The following is a 16,536-nucleotide window of genomic DNA, read 5'->3' as shown; positions in this document are numbered from 1 at the left end:
CACTACCCCAGGATGTTTCTACATAAGTTTCAGCTTTTCTGGCCGAGTGGTTCTTGAGAAGAAGATTTTTAAAGATTTTTTCTACATATTTCAATGTAAAACTTGGATTCCCTATTGTGGCCCCGCCCTACCCCCGGGGTCATGATTTGAACAATTTAAAATCTACACTTCCCCAGGATGCTTCCAAATAAGTTTCAGCCTTTCTGGCCCAGTGGTTCTTGAGAAGAAGATTTTTTAATGACCCCACCCAATTTTTGGCTTTTCTTGATTATCTCCCCTTTGAAGGGGGCTTGGCCCTTCATTTTAATAATTTAAACTCCCCTTCACCCAAGGATGCGTTGTACCAAGTTTGGTTAAAATTGGCCCAGTGGTTCTTGAGAAGAAGTTGAAAATGTGAAAAGTTTACAGACGGACGGATGGACGACGGACAACGGGTGATCAGAATAGCTCACTTGAGCTTTCAGCTCAGGTGAGCTAAAAAACAGACAGACAGCAGACAGACAAAGTGATTCCAGAGAGACACAGTGATTCCAGGCTAAAAGACAGCAGACAGACAGCAGACAAAGTGATACCAGGCTGAAAGACAGCAGACGGACAAAGTGATACCAGGCTAAATGATAGCAGACAGACAAAGTGATTTTTGATCTTAAAGAAGATAAATGTTTATGAAATTGAGTTACTTCTGCTGCATAAACATCCTAGCATTTTTAAGTAATAATAATGAAATTCCACATGCTTCTTACATAAGAACTTATAAAGGTTGACTAGAGTAATAAGTACAGGGACAGACTTTGTCATTATTTTTATTCTAATTAAAATAATTTGGCCCACCTCTGGTTCCTCTGCCACCTCCAGAATCTCACACAGGCACTCGAGGACCGAGGCATCACTGAAGGCTTTCACAAATCTGGGAAGGAAAAACATTTACACGTCATTTTCATACACATACATTTATTAATACTTAACCTCATATTAAAACAAAAAGAAATTCACAAATTCTGTTAAAATGAATCACAACCCCAAAGCAGCATTTATATCCAAGAAGAAAACCACTTATAACTTTTGTTTATTTCTTTAACATGTACTTTTACAATTTACTTGTTATAAGTCCCCTATCAGTGAAATCAGAGGGGATTATTGGTTTCCTCTGCGTCTGTCTGTCCCTCAATCTATCTGTCAGTCTGTCCCATTTAGTTTTACTCACTTTTTTTCAAAACGCTTGCAGATATTGAGCTGATTTTTGTACATGAGTGTACATTGATGAGTTACAAATTAAGTTTGCATTTTGTTCAGCTTCCATGATTTTTGACAGAATTATTTTAAAGAGGAAACAGATTTCCCACTTGGTTTTCAGCATTTTTCCCTAAGCACTTGCAGATATAGAGCTGATTTTAAGTATGTGACTCTACCTTAAAGAGATTTATATCAAGTTTGCAATTCATTTCGCTTCAATAATTTTTGATAGAATTATGGCTTTTTTAATTTTTAAGGCAAATCAGTTTACATTTGCTAAGAGGGGACTAGTATTTTTATGCAATACTCTCAGAATGGTTGTTAATTTGAGTAGTCTACACATATATGTACCTGAAATCACATTTGATGAGTTTACACCTGTTACTACATTTAATGTGTTTACACACACTTGATGACACTACATATGCACATACCTGTTATTACATTTGATAAGTCTGTGACACGTGTTTGTTATTACATGTGACAAGACCACGTATATCTGTTATTACCTCACATACCTGGACAAGACCATACATTTGATAAATCTACATCACATACCTGTTATTACATTTTATAAGTCTGTATATGGCCTCTAGAGCCTGAGTTTGAATTTTTGGACGGCTTTTCTGAAATGAACAATTTCACATTTAACCAAAGAAAATGACCTGAATTTTGACATATTTAATACAATATAACTCTATCTGAATGTCTTCAATCAAAGTTGACAAGATTTACCTGATCTAAACACTGGATAACACAATGATCTCCATCTTGGTTGACAATTTCTTCTGCCAGTCTGCATGGGAGAAAAACACAATTATGTTCAACAAAGAATACACCCTATAGGTACAAAACATCTCCTTATGTAGAGACAGTCATTTCTAAGAATACACCCTATAGGTACACAACATCTCCTTATGTGGGGATGGTCATTCATAAGAATACACCCTATAGGTACACAACATCTCCTTATGTGGAGACAGTCATTTCTAAGAATACACCCTATAGGTACACAACATCTCCTTATGTGGGGATGGTCATTTCTAAGAATACACCCTATAGGTACACAACATCTCCTTATATGGGGACAGTCATTTCTAAGAATACACCCTATAGGTACACAACATCTCCTTATGTGGGGATAGTAATTTCTCTTCTTCTGACCTTTGTAAGGGAGAGTTAAATCACGTACATTTCTAGACTGATATAAAAGCTCTGGTACCTGTCGTTGTTTTCTGCTGCTATCAGGAGACTTTCTAGAAGGCATTTGTGGGCGGTGTCATCTGTCAGTCGACCAATCAACTTAATAATAGCAGCTAGTCCTCGGTAACCCACAAGGTCCAAAGGACTACTGTATACAAAAACAATAATATTACATGTTTTTAGGGTAACATGTGAAATTATCCCATGAAAACCCCTGCTGACTGAGGCGAAGCGCGAGGTATGGTAACAGTACTTTTTAATAAATGTTTTTAAACCAATCAAATTTGACTATTTAACATTAAAGTATAACAAAGCATATTTACTATGAATTTGATTGCTGTGATGAGAATGAGATCAATATTCTCTCTCTAAGACTTACCGGTTAACAGCCTTTGTTACAATATCAAAAATTTCCAGTGCTGGGGGAATTTTTCGTTTCTGATCCTATAATAAATCATGTTCTTAATGATAGATAGTAATTTCTTTTAATAATTTTGATGTATTATTTAAATTGTTATCCTACAGTATTACCTTTCTCCAGTACAAACAGGCACAGAGATCCATTACCATCTGGACAGGATTTCTATACACCTGGAAATTTATCATGGGAGGCTTTTGGAACATCTCCTGAAAACATATGATTATTTTAACTTTTTTAAACATGTACACTTTTTTTGTTAACACATTTACATAAGAAAGATTAGGAAACACTTAAAATTAAATAACAACAAAAAATGAGATTTAATCATGCTAGCTATGCCAGTTTCACATACAAACTTTGACTTGTAGAAATGCCCTACATAAAACTTAGGGCATTTGTAGATACATGTACCAGCCTTGACAGACCAGTTCTATATTTAGTCATACCGAAACAGACTTGACAGACCAGTTCTATATTTAGTCATACCTTAAGACTTTACAGACCAGTTCTATATTTAGTCATGCCTTAGGCCCAAAAAAATTAATAACTTGGTTCTCAGGCCAGTTTTCTCAAAAATAAATGCGGGAGGGAGGCATTTTCCCCCCTTTTTATCTCGTAAAGAAAAGACGCGGGATTTTTGATTTTTTTTTCATAATTTCAAAACAAGCAACTTTTAATCAACAGTACTTCAACATTGAGTGTAGAAATCAACATAATTTATTTCCTGCTCCTTTCTCTTTTCTCTTGCATCTTCTACATTCCGATGATTCATGCAATGAAACGACAGCATCCTAACAACCAGACGTGTTAAACTTACAGAATCCAACACTTTTAGTGATGCATCTGGTCAATTGCTTATGTAACACAACTAATCTAAGTGTTTCAGCAATATAAATAGTGCTTATGATTTTATTAAACATTGTCAAATTTATCAGTCTTTGGTTTACCCACACTAAATAAAATCTGCAAATCTTGCTGATGTCCAAGTTCCTAAGTTGAGGGAGCCGTCTTTGATAGCGTTATTGATCGAGTTCTAGCATGGAAAAAACCTTCAGAAACCCCCACTTTGTACCTTGGAAGTATTACAGTCATTCCCTTATGAATTTGCACTGAAATCAATGCCATCATGACTAAACTTAATCTTGACCCCTTATCCTGTTAACTCGACGGCCATATTTGCGATTTTTAACTAGGCCAATAGTCTGGATCATCTTGATGTTGGTCAAACGTTTTACTGATTTCTAAGATGCAGTCAAAATGCGGTTGGAAATCCTGGAATTTTTTTTGGCACCACACAAGCGCATGAGAGAAATTTTATTTTATTCATTTGAGGATAAAAATAGGTAATGCGCATTGTTGAATGAGATGCGGGTGAGCCTAGAACCAAGTTATTAATTTTTTTTGGCCTTAATGGACTTGAAAAAAAACCCATTCTATATTAAGTCATGCCTTACTGGACTTGACAAACCAGTTCTTTATTTATAATACCTGGAGGTTGGAACCCTCCTTTGGAGACGCGAGCCCTGACCAGACCAGTTCCTGAGCGAGATTGATGTCGTTGGCTGTGTAGGTATCCCACAATTCCACTATATATCTGTGTATACCTGTAAACGAAGAGTCCTTCTTCCCAATCACCTATAAATAGAGCATGATTGTACATTGTTGGAAGCCCATCCTTTATAAACAAATTTTCTGAATGTTTAAGTTTGGAAATATCTACAGTACCTTAGCCATCAACTTTTTATTGCCTCCTGCAACAGTATGAGTCATGTCCCACAATGCATCACCAGCACTCTCATCCCAGCCCTCACCTGAAATAATCGACATACACGTCCCTTACCTTTAAAACAAGAGATGTTTGTGAAGCACTTATGCCCCCCCCCCCCCCAATAATTGGAATTTTTCCAAGTCCAAGGGGCATAATTCTGTCAAAAATTGCTCGATCATACCCAAAACAGAACTTGGCCTAGATGTTCTTATGATAAATCTGTATACCAAATTTCATTTCAGTATATGCAATCTCTGCGAAGAAAATGAATGGAAACTGTTGGTGGACCAACAGACCGACCGACCCACCGTCTGACCGACAGACAGCAGCAAAGCAATATGCCCTTCCTTCTTTGAAGGGGAAAATAATAATATTGACCTCTCCTTCAGTGTGTTTTACAATATATGTACATTTGGTCATAAATGAACACACTCATGGCTTCCTCACAATTTATTGCATCAATGTAACAATATTTCACAATATAATTTAGAAAAACTTCCACACAAACGATACTTACCTCTGGGCTGAATATGAGCCAGTTCACACTCAATAGCCAACATAGGGATTTCAGAATATTCCTGAGGAAATGGATGGAGTCGACTGATGGGCAGGACCTCATAGTCACCCTGATCACAGAACATCACCTTATAGTCTCCATTATCTACACACTGAAATATGATACTATATTATCAGCTAATATTACCCACATCACACTGAAATACAAAACAATATTATCAGCTGATATTATCCACATCACACTGAAATACCATCAAATTAAAATTGCTATCAATTAAAAATGCACTCATTGTAACTTTTTTATATCCTAAGCTAGTTATTTTCCAAGATCTTTTCTGCTTATCTGCATATCCTAGGTTTATTCAAACCATATTGTTAGATGTGGTGATCAATATTGAGGAAAACCAAATAAATTTGCTACTGACCTCCACTATTTTAACACGATACCATGCATCGTCCTGGGTGTACTTTCCCAGACAGATCAGGCCCACCTGACAGGACGCCACCTTCATTGGTGTCACCTCAGTCTTCTGTAGTTTGTCATTGATTGCATCAATCATGGCATCCATTCTAAAAATAGAACCTTAAAATATATGTGTTCTTGCGTTCAAACAAAAAAATCTTTAGAGATCAGGGTTGGTTCATATTCAGTGTTTTCACTTGTTTATATCTTGTAAATTTACAGATAGCATGGATAATGAATGAGAAATATGAAAGCAAGCTTAAATTTGCAATTGAGAATAAAATGGCTTTATCACTACAAAATAATAACGTGAACTCCCAACATTTTTTCTATATAAATTTGTGAACACAAATTCTGGCTCTTATTGAGAGTAACTCTATGCAGCATATGTTATTCATGATTTCTAGTTATTACCAACAATAACTCTAGATATCACTTTATGAACACTGCTTATTACTGATCTGTTTAACAAATTGACATTGCTGTATAAAGAAGAGACAGGGATCTTTACAAGCGGACATACTGTGTGGACACAGTCTCTGGTTATTACTGATACTCACTGTTTGACAAATTGACAACGCTGTATGAAGAAGAGACCGGGATCTTCACAAGCGGACACGTAGACTGTGTGGAATTCCTCGTCCTCCGGCAGCAAGTCTGTCTCCACAGATAGCTCCATACTACAATCAAATAGATCTCAACTACAGTTGACCTTGGCTCAAACAAAGATATCTCGAATACCACGGATATGTCAAACTGATTTTGAAGTCCCAAGTGCTTACTGTAAAAGTGGTTATTTACACTGGTTGTTAAGTACGCGTTTGTGACCATCAAACATTACGCGTGGGTGTAATATACGCGGTGGCACGAGTTACTGAGAAAAATTTACGCGGCCATCGTTTACTAACTTCGAGTTGTTCCCCTTTGAAAAGGTCAAGTAGTTAACACGCATGAATAAGAAAAAAAATAATTACAAATAATTACAAACAAACTAAACAAAAAGAATTTATACTGTTGGATTACTAAATATAACGGCGATCTGTGCAGTCAAAAGCAGTGAAGTGTGAACAACTGGTGTACGCTTTATTGTAATTATTTACGCAAGCTCAAACTTTAAAGTGGGATTTACTTACCTGTATCTGCGCAGCGAGTGTTGGCAATTAATTCAATAGGTATGTTTTTTAGTGACTGTGAGTTTGTGTAACATTTTGGGACTAATTATTTGAAATTAAGAGGGACATACAAATACATACAAAGGAAATGAAAATGAGTATGGATGTTTTTAAGCTTTAATTGCGTGACGTTGCTTTAAAATATTTAATATGAAGATACATTTTTCATTGCACAATTAAAGAAAAAGAACAGTTATGTTTTCATCACTGTTTGTGATGTATTTATCAACTCACGTGCGTTCAATACCACGATTAATATATGACTGGTTCGACAGGTCTAACAGTATAAGTCGTGGTCTAGAATGATTCCAGAAGTTTAAAATTTTGTGACCATTCGCGCGGGGGTATTTTATGCGGTTCTAAGCTTACCGCGTAAGTAGTGTAAATTTCCCCCACGCGTAAGTAACCACTTTTACAGTATTTCTTAAATATTTTACCCTGGATATCTCAAATCCAAGGATATCTCGAAGTATTTTCTTGGTCCTGTGAAGTTTGAGATAATGAGGTTTGACTGTATTATTTTTTAGTTTTTTTTTTGTTAGATATTGTCTATTCTTACTTGTCCTCTGTGTTGGGTAGAGTAGGGATGGGTAGCAGGCCTTCACACAATCTGTACAAGTTCTGAACATGCTGAAAAAACATTCAATTTAAAAATTAAAACAAAACTTCTATATATTAAATTGAAAACATAAATCTCAGCGACTCTGGAACTCCCTTAGTTCCTTTAGATAATTGATATCATTGAGATTTATCACATTAAAATACCTCTTCATTTTCAACAGCATATCCATTTCTTAAGAGTTCGGATCTGACATACATTTTGTTGATAAACCCTTTGTTTTCCCTCAGACGTTGTCTTTCTACCAAAGGATCCAACCATACAGTGTTTCCAATGCTGAAATTCACCATATCAGCCAAATCAATATTTGAAAATAAATGTACTACCTGAAACATTATCTTAGCACTAATGTTTTATTGAGACATAAAGTTTATCAATCTTTATGAAGTGTATCAGCAGATATAGCTCTATATAGTTACATGTCAACAAATTTTCAATAACTATCACTAAAACTCAAACCTCAGTACAATTCTGCCATATAGAACTTTGTCTTGTAATATTCCATGAACAAACTGGTCAGCCTGAAATAATAAAGATTGAGCTCATTCACTACACTCATATCAATTACAGAAAATTGACTACTGGCTAACATTTAGAGTGTAGAAGACTTACATTGGAGGTCCAGTTTTCATCCCTGTCTATCGGTCTCAGTCTGCACAGGTAGACCTCAACCGTCTAAAAAACAGAAACCAAGAAATTCAAAAAAATTAACATGACTAAAAATCTATACGCGAATCTCAAATATAATTGATACCGTTCTGACAATTAAAAGTTAGACGGACTAAAAATAAATCAAATATTTTGCATGCCTTCTTGTTAATAGTGAATTTTACTTTTCAAACTGAGAAAATGACACTCTTTTCATTCATTGCATTCTACATTTACATATACCATTAAAATACAAAGAAACTCTATTGAATATTTATTGTATGAACCTGGAATGGATATGACTTTAAGTGTGGAGGGAGTTCATAGAGTTTGAACATGGAGACGTCTTTCACTCGACCCTCATCAACAAAGAACACCTGTAAAAAAAAAAAAAAAAAAAAAAAAAAAAAGTAATAAAAACTATTAAAAATGTAGAGGATGTAAGCATTCAATATCTTGGCAAATGACAGTTCAAATCGACTTTATGGACTTTATTTTAGTTTTCAAGTTGACAGTTTAAGATTTGTATTGAAAAATTTTCGGACAAGTGAAATTGAAGTTCGGACAAGTAAATGTTTGGGTCACTTGTCTGAATGGACAAGTACCGTAGGAAAAAAAGTTAAAGTAGAGCCCTGTATCCATGTAGTTGTAACACATGAATTCCAAGATATACATGTATGTACTTCCTACCTGAGCCTGCATTGTCTTTGAGCCAGGAGAGTTACTCCCCTTGATATCCTGGATCTGTACTCTGAAAATCAATACAAATAAAGATCAGTATTCTCAGTAAATATCAGTATTCTCAGTAAAGTTTAAAACTCCTGAGCATTGATCTATTCCTTTTTAAAGCACTTTATAAATAACTGCCAGAATTGAAATGGGTAGGTAACTCTTCATACAGGAGGCTCCTCTCTGTAATATCTCATACCTGAAGAATGAGTTGTCTTCTTCTATTGCACACACATCACCAGCACACACATTTCCTGTAAACAGTAAGAAGTTTTAACTGGTCTGATATTATATTATTTAGTCAACATTTTGAAACATGTATTTTTACTTCTGATATATTTTTCTGGACTACTGAACATCTCATAAAAATGAATTTCATTTTTAGAACCAGTTTACTAAACAGTTTTCAACAAAGTAAAACTAGTTTTCATACCAAGCCTGACACGATTATTTTCAGAAGAGAACCAGTTTTCTATCTCAAACATAATGGACAGAGCAGTGTTGGAAAGGTCAGAAAATGGGCCATCACGTTTACGATGCTCTAACACTCGAGCATAGTAACAGGTGGCATTCACAACATCTGTGACACGAATCTGAAATCAACACAATATTTTTTTCTTACATGGACACTATTTGAGACTTTTAAGATTTAGTAGCCTAAAATAATTTTTAAAAAAATTCCCTGTGTTACCAGATACATGTACATCCACGCTAAAAATAATCTGTTTCTTACCTTGATTTCACCTGAGGTCAAAAGGTCACAGCAAGGTTTGTCTACATCGGGTAAAATAATGTGTCGATAAGGACACCGGGTCTGAAACCTACAAATGGGAATAAAATCAATTGACAAAAGAAATTATTTTCCCTCATTCTCATATGATATACATGTAATAAGTAATCTCACATGATATACATGTAATAAGTAATCTCACATGATATACATGTAATAAGTAATCTCACATGATATACATGTAATAAGTAATCTCACATGATATACATGTAATAAGTAATCTCATATAATCATGATATACATGTAACAAGTTGGGCTGGATGCAAGAAATAAAGGTAAAATAAACCATTACGTTATTATATGTTTATGTAGTTAAAAGTAATGTGTAATTTGCCCTCAGCTCTCATAATCACCATCATAGACTGACCTCAAAGCTGGACACCAGCACACTGGAAGATATATGACAGTCTCATTTTTATTTTTAATTTTTCAGACTATGTTGGAAATATTAATTACATGAGATTTGGATTAATTGACTCTACATATATTTTCCACGACTAGTTCTCACAGCCCTTGATCTTTGTCTCATTCAATGGTTTTCATCATTGGGCAAACCTTAAGGACTGAACTACCTCTTTTATTTGAAAAATGTACCAAGTCTCTGCTGGGGATTGAACCGGAAACCCCTGGCACAAAAGTCCAGTGCTCTACCAACTGAGCTAAGAACTCCACTCACTTACCTGAGCTTTAAAAGGCTAGGTATTTTTCTGTGGAATTATTACATGCACAATTACATGAATTCAATTCCATTTTGTGATTTTTTAAAAATTTTCCTGCATTCCTGCTTTTCTTATATACAGAGCTTAAAATTTTCAAATGAACAAAGATACAGACCTACAAGCACCATAAGCCTTAAGGTAACTACACAGTCCCTTCTCCTTGTCTTCTTCTTGTTGCTGCAGATAAAAATAAATGTCCTCTTTCAACCCCATCTTCTGTTGTATGTTCGAGGGTTGTCCCAAAAAGTCGTAGACAATGTTTATAACTTTGTAAACATTCAACCAATACTAACCAAATTTTGCATGACTATCATAATGTATCATTTATCAAATGTTCTTTTAAATATGGTCTGTCTATATTTATGTATATTACTCTTGCAATGGCTATTATTTCTCTGATAATATCTAATATATCAAACTCAGATTTGTATCCATTAAATCAGAAAACAAACCTGCATAAAACATCAAATTTTTATGCAAATGGCATCGGAGACAGAAGAGTGGTGACACAATTTTCAAAGCATGCTCTGAATCAAGTGTGCTGCAATTGATGTCATTAAATGCATCCCTGGTTCACAGGCATGTTATAAAATATTGTTTTGACTGTGATACATGTACTTCCGCCTCAGAGACAAAAACAGGTAAAGAAGTCACAAAACACACTATGACATTAGTGTAGAAGTTCATAAATTCATAATTATTAAATGTTGCCTTTTACTTTGACAAGAAAAGAAAGTTATGTAAGCAAAGAGAAACTTAATTATTCAACATGTCTACAACTTTTTGGGACAACCTTCGGTACACTTATATTTTCCAACTGTGTAAATTCTTCAAAAATTGTAAATGTAAATGGCAAGATTTGAGGGATATAATACAGAAAATGCTAAACTGGCTTAATTCACTTGTTCTATTTTACATGTAAGTATTGTTATCACCTGTGAAAAGCAAGAAAAAAAATCTTGATACATCCTAAGTAACATGTATATGTATAGTTCTAGGATATTTTTTTTTAATATTCCAAAATTCCAATTTCAGAGGATAAACAACACGTTTCCTGCCAGCCAGCAAAACAAACATATATACAATACCTGTTTCATGCCAGCCAGCTGCGCTGTGATATATACAATATCTCACCTGTTTCATGCCAATCAGCAGGGCAATTGTATATATATATATACAATTACAATACCTGTTTCATGCCAGTCAGTAGGGCAATTGTATATATATATACAATTACAATACCTGTTTCATGCCAGCCAGCTGCACTGTGAAATACACAATATCTCATCTGTTTCATGCCAGTCAGCAGGGCAATTGTATATATATATACAATTACAATACCTGTTTCATGCCAGTCAGCAGGGCTATAATATATACAATACTTGTTTCATGCCAGCCAGCAGGGTTATGATATATACAATACCTGTTTCATGCCAGCCAGCAGAGTTATGATATATACATGTACAATACCTGTTTCATGTCAGCCAGCAGGGCTATGATATATAATACCTGTTTCATGCCAGCCAGCAGGGCTATGATATATACAATACCAATACCTGTTTCATGCCAGCCAGCAGGGCTATGATATATAATACCTGTTTCATGCAAGCCAGCAGGGCTGTGATATATAATACCTGTTTCATGCCAGCAAGAAGGGCTGTGATATATAAAATACCTGTTTCATGCCAGCCAGCAGGACTATGATATATAATACCTGTTTCATGCAAGCCAGCAGGGCTATGATATATACAATACCTGTTTCATGCAAGCCAGCAGGGCTGTGGTATGTACAATACCTGTTTCATGCCAGCAAGCAGGGCTGTGAGCTCCCTTGGTATGGGAAGTTTTAGTCGTCTCAGTAGATCTCGGACTGAGCGAGCCTGGCCGGTACTTTGTTCCGTCATCAAGATGTAAGATATGGGTTTGACATTCTGCCCTCCCTCCTCCTACACAAATAAGCATTTAATGATCAGGTGTCATACAGGTACTTCATCTCATCTCCTAAATAATCTTACAGACTTAATATACAGCAGAGTTTTTAAACATGCCACAAACACTTACAAAGATGCTTTGTATTACCAACTTTCAGATTATAACTATTTATTTCAGCATCTCCCTTTTTGCAGCCATATAAAAATGAAATTCCTAATCTATTTTTAGTTGTAGTAAAAACTGAGACTAAAACCCTGTTTTACCTCCTCCAATCCTGAGTAGTGAGCGTAGTACTTCCTCAGACAGGAGAGACGATTCCCAAACCTGGATTTGGACTCGGCGGGTATGTCATAATGAATCACAGCATTGGCATCATCTATCTTTATATCACTGATACATTCATCTGTACAAACTGATAAAGAAAACAAAAATATATGTTTAGTGTCCATAGAAGACATACACATGTAGTTGTAAATTTCAGAATAATTCAAAGTCACTTGTTTCCTCCAGATGATATTATAATTGGAGGATTTTTTGAAGCAGGTAATGTTTGAAACAATTGTGACCTCCTTTCTATGAATCATTTACCTAGAAGTTTTGGACCATCCTTCTCTGAGCCCGATTTCCAGTCATGGACAGCCATTTCAATCTCATAGCTTTCCATCTGATGGTGTATTTTCAGACAGCAGAGGGAATGGCTTTTCAGCAGCTGGAAAAACACGTTCAGTATACATCATACAATTGTGATAAATCAACAAAAGTTCATAACATTAAATGTGTGTACAGATGGATATACATAAAATGTTATGATCTTTCTGATAAGAGCCAATCATATTGCAGAGAGGAAAATAACAGGAGCCAATCACTGACCATGCTGCTTACCTTGATGAGGAAACACACATCATTGACTGTGGTTGTGAAGATGATGACCTTCACCCCATTGCTTAAGACACTATCTAAAACTTCTAAAAGTCTGGTAGACCTCTGTGAACTTTGGCACATTTCAACATGCTTTAAATAAAAATTAAAGTATACTTTAACCTTTCTAGAAAATTAAACCATTGAAAGAACAAATTATTTCATTTTTTCAGTTCTGTTAAACTAAATATTTATAAGATTCTCAAAAAATTCACAATTTTGTACCTGTATGACTTTTCCATAAATAGCAGCCTCGAATCGAGATGTGATGATAATGGTTGGGTCTGGCATGTAAGCCTGTGTGAAGCTGTGGACAGCTGGAGTCCATTGTGTTCCCATGGTGATGATCTGATAGGGGACTGCCTTGTGTATGTTCTCCTTCCTGGCCTCAGCAAACAAATCCATGATTTCCTGCACCTGAGAAAACATCAAACAGACCAATCACACTCCATCACACAAATACATCATTGATCAATCAGACTCTAACACAGACCAATCACATTCCATCACACATGCATCACGGAAATCAGACTATAATCACATTATCATCACAGGCCAATCACAATTCAATCAGACTCTAACATAAACAAATGAAATTCTAATCAAACATCACAGACCAATCAAACACTATCACACAAACATCACTGTACATTCAAACACTAACATAGACCAATCAAACACTATCACACAAACATCACAGACCAATCAGACTTGTAACACAGAACAATCAAACATTGTCACACAAACATTGCAGACCAAACAAACACTATTACAGATCAATCAAACACTATCACACAAAAATCACAGACCAATCAAACACTATCACACAAACATCACAGACCAATCAAACACTATCACACAAACATCACAGACCAATCAAACACTGTTACAGACCAATCAAACACTATCACAGACCAATCAAACACTATCACACACACATCAAAGACCAATCAAACACTATCACACAAACATCACAGACCAATCAGACTTGTAACACAGAACAATCAAACACTGTCACACAAACATTGCAGACCAAACAAACACTATTACAGACCAATCAAACACTATCACACAAACATCTAAAAATAGCGATTGTGTCATGCAGGGAAATTTTCCTTCTCAGAGCAATGCTGTCTAAAATTGCGATCGGAAAATTAAGAAAATTTCTTTAAAAAGTTTATTTGAAAGACTGAAATGAGGGTTAACATTTATTTCATCCACATGACCAGTCGGTTTAGTTCATGAACATTTGACAAGACTGGACCACTCATTTACTAGACTGGGTCGGTCGGACGTGCTTAGTGTCAAACCCTGCCTGCCCTCAGCTCTCATAATCACCATCACAGACAGGCATCAACACTGGACACAGCACAGTCCGGAAGATATATGGTGTTAATATTACTTACAAATAGAAATAATGGAAAATTAAAGAAAAACACTTTAAACAAAAATCTTCATTATCACCATATATTTCCCAACATACTATATCACAGCCTTCTGCTTTCTTTTGTCTCATAGAGTGATTTTCATCATTGGGCAAACTGGTTCCATTGATATAATGTACATAAACATAAATAATTTAAGATGAATCTTTACCTCCTCAGAGTACTCCTTCAGCAGGAGATCAGCATCATCAACTACCTGTAAAGATGACAAATAAGGGCTTTCTGATAATCATCTGTAAGATAGGGATGGGTATCGGCAAAAATTTCGTATCGTGATATATCACGATTTTTTCCCAAAAATATCACGATAAATCGTGATATTTTTACACACAATTTTTACTACAATTTCAAATTAATTTCCTTAATATTTCTTAAAAATATGCTCTAAAAGCATAACATTACTTTTTAAAATCTTTATTTATTTAACATGTTTAATGTAAACATGTTTGAATGCCGTTATTTAACTGTTTTCAACATTTTGTACACTTCCTGTAATTGTCATTCAATAGTTTGAACAAATAAATGAATAATTTCCGGAATTTATAGTTATGTACCAAATACCGGTACTTTAGTCTCCGTATCACGATATGTATCACGGAATAAAAAATCGCGATATACCGGTATACCGATAAAATCGCGCATCCCTACTGTAAGACAAATTCACACTGACTAATGCCTGAATAAATGATCATGATTGGACAGTTACTGACCAGATGACAAAGTCGCTGGAGGTCGGTGTATCTGCGATTGATCATGCGGACAAGACATGGGGGCGTAGCAATCAAAATCTCACAACCATTCATCAGTGGAACCTAATAAAAAAAAGAACAATTTTTTTATTTAAATTCACAATGTTGTTTTGATTTTAACAGCACCTACAGTATCTCTAACCAGTTAACTCTGTTAAACATTTTTAATAAATCTCTCCTGTAAAGATTTGTTAATTACTAGCAGACAATCAAGCAAACTTACGTATTGATTGTGTTCACACCCTCCTCCGTAAATGACCAGTGGGCGCGGTCGATGATGATCCCTCAGTAGTCCGGTAGTGACATCGTACACAGACTGAGCCTTCTTCCAGGAGGACACCAGCACTAAAGCAAGAGGCTACAACAAAAAATAAATACCATATCATTCATACATACACTAATCACTTACCCCTATTGTTACTTCTTGTCTGGATACTTTTCTCCCTTACTTCAATTCCAAAATTCTATTTTTAACCATTTTCCACACAAGTCTTACAAGCATTCATTAACATGTAATCATTGGATTTTTTTTTCTCACTTTACTCCATCATTAATATTTGACTCAATCCTCAAAAACTGCACTTAAAAAAAATCCTTCAAATTATTAAATATATAGGAACATTTTGTTCCATTTTAATTTTTCTATATGCATCCCCCTCCTTCACCCCCCACCCCGAAACTACCCAATGAAAATTAGGTCAATAAGGCTAAAAATAAGCTGAGGAAACACCTCCTAATATACAATTCCAACAATACAGTGTGTACTGTCGGTGTCTCCTCCTTACCCCGTTGCCGATGGCCAGTTCTTTGTAGGACAGTGGATGGAGGAGCTCGCTGAGTAGAGGACACAGGTAGGTGAAGGTTTTTCCAGTATTGACAGGTGAAACACCTACCACATGGTTCAATTTTAAAATACCCGGCCATCCATAGGCCTGGATCAACATTGGAGAGGGAAACTCAAAACCCTTCAGAATCTGGAGAAAGAGAAAAAAACACCTGGTGACTTCAGTTTCTGTAAATATGCTTCTTTTTATGGGTAATCTTATTATACTTTTCTTTGTGCTTGCCTCATTCTGCCATATCTATGCTTATACTTGCATTTATACAAAAACTGCTTCGATTCATAACTTTACAATTGTGTTGATGTTGGAAAAATCCTCTTATTCAAATGATAATAAAGTGCCCCGCCACAGCCCGTCAAATATTGTTCA

At 35.4% G+C, this 16,536-nt stretch overlaps 1 protein-coding gene across 2 annotated transcripts in view; it reads right to left on the bottom strand.

The window, feature by feature from the left end:
* LOC133172285 (putative ATP-dependent RNA helicase TDRD12) overlaps positions 1-16,536 on the bottom strand; it is a 47,029-nt gene that overhangs the window by 11,259 nt on the left and 19,234 nt on the right. For both annotated transcript variants that reach the window (XM_061307141.1, XM_061307142.1), the window contains exons 13-42: positions 16,111-16,299; positions 15,549-15,683; positions 15,287-15,388; positions 14,728-14,772; positions 13,357-13,548; positions 13,096-13,224; positions 12,802-12,922; positions 12,477-12,625; positions 12,078-12,227; positions 10,397-10,458; positions 9,506-9,593; positions 9,206-9,365; positions 8,972-9,026; positions 8,734-8,794; positions 8,331-8,420; positions 8,008-8,070; positions 7,855-7,916; positions 7,542-7,671; positions 7,336-7,406; positions 6,165-6,284; positions 5,567-5,711; positions 5,143-5,293; positions 4,583-4,668; positions 4,346-4,492; positions 2,968-3,063; positions 2,816-2,880; positions 2,456-2,584; positions 1,969-2,029; positions 1,792-1,859; positions 832-907 (exon numbers count right to left, since the gene is read on the bottom strand). In XM_061307141.1, the coding sequence (XP_061163125.1) occupies positions 832-907; positions 1,792-1,859; positions 1,969-2,029; positions 2,456-2,584; positions 2,816-2,880; positions 2,968-3,063; positions 4,346-4,492; positions 4,583-4,668; positions 5,143-5,293; positions 5,567-5,711; positions 6,165-6,284; positions 7,336-7,406; positions 7,542-7,671; positions 7,855-7,916; positions 8,008-8,070; positions 8,331-8,420; positions 8,734-8,794; positions 8,972-9,026; positions 9,206-9,365; positions 9,506-9,593; positions 10,397-10,458; positions 12,078-12,227; positions 12,477-12,625; positions 12,802-12,922; positions 13,096-13,224; positions 13,357-13,548; positions 14,728-14,772; positions 15,287-15,388; positions 15,549-15,683; positions 16,111-16,299 (3,198 nt within the window). The remainder of the gene's footprint in view (positions 1-831; positions 908-1,791; positions 1,860-1,968; positions 2,030-2,455; positions 2,585-2,815; positions 2,881-2,967; positions 3,064-4,345; positions 4,493-4,582; positions 4,669-5,142; positions 5,294-5,566; positions 5,712-6,164; positions 6,285-7,335; positions 7,407-7,541; positions 7,672-7,854; positions 7,917-8,007; positions 8,071-8,330; positions 8,421-8,733; positions 8,795-8,971; positions 9,027-9,205; positions 9,366-9,505; positions 9,594-10,396; positions 10,459-12,077; positions 12,228-12,476; positions 12,626-12,801; positions 12,923-13,095; positions 13,225-13,356; positions 13,549-14,727; positions 14,773-15,286; positions 15,389-15,548; positions 15,684-16,110; positions 16,300-16,536) is intronic.

The sequence above is a fragment of the Saccostrea echinata genome, unplaced genomic scaffold (genome assembly GCF_033153115.1).
Source record: "Saccostrea echinata isolate AGI-Se365-2 ecotype Australia unplaced genomic scaffold, CSIRO_AGI_Sech_v1 ptg000054l, whole genome shotgun sequence".
NCBI lineage: Eukaryota > Metazoa > Mollusca > Bivalvia > Ostreida > Ostreidae > Saccostrea > Saccostrea echinata.
The sequence above is the reverse complement of the archived record's forward strand: the minus strand, read 5'-3'. Positions and strand labels throughout refer to the sequence as shown.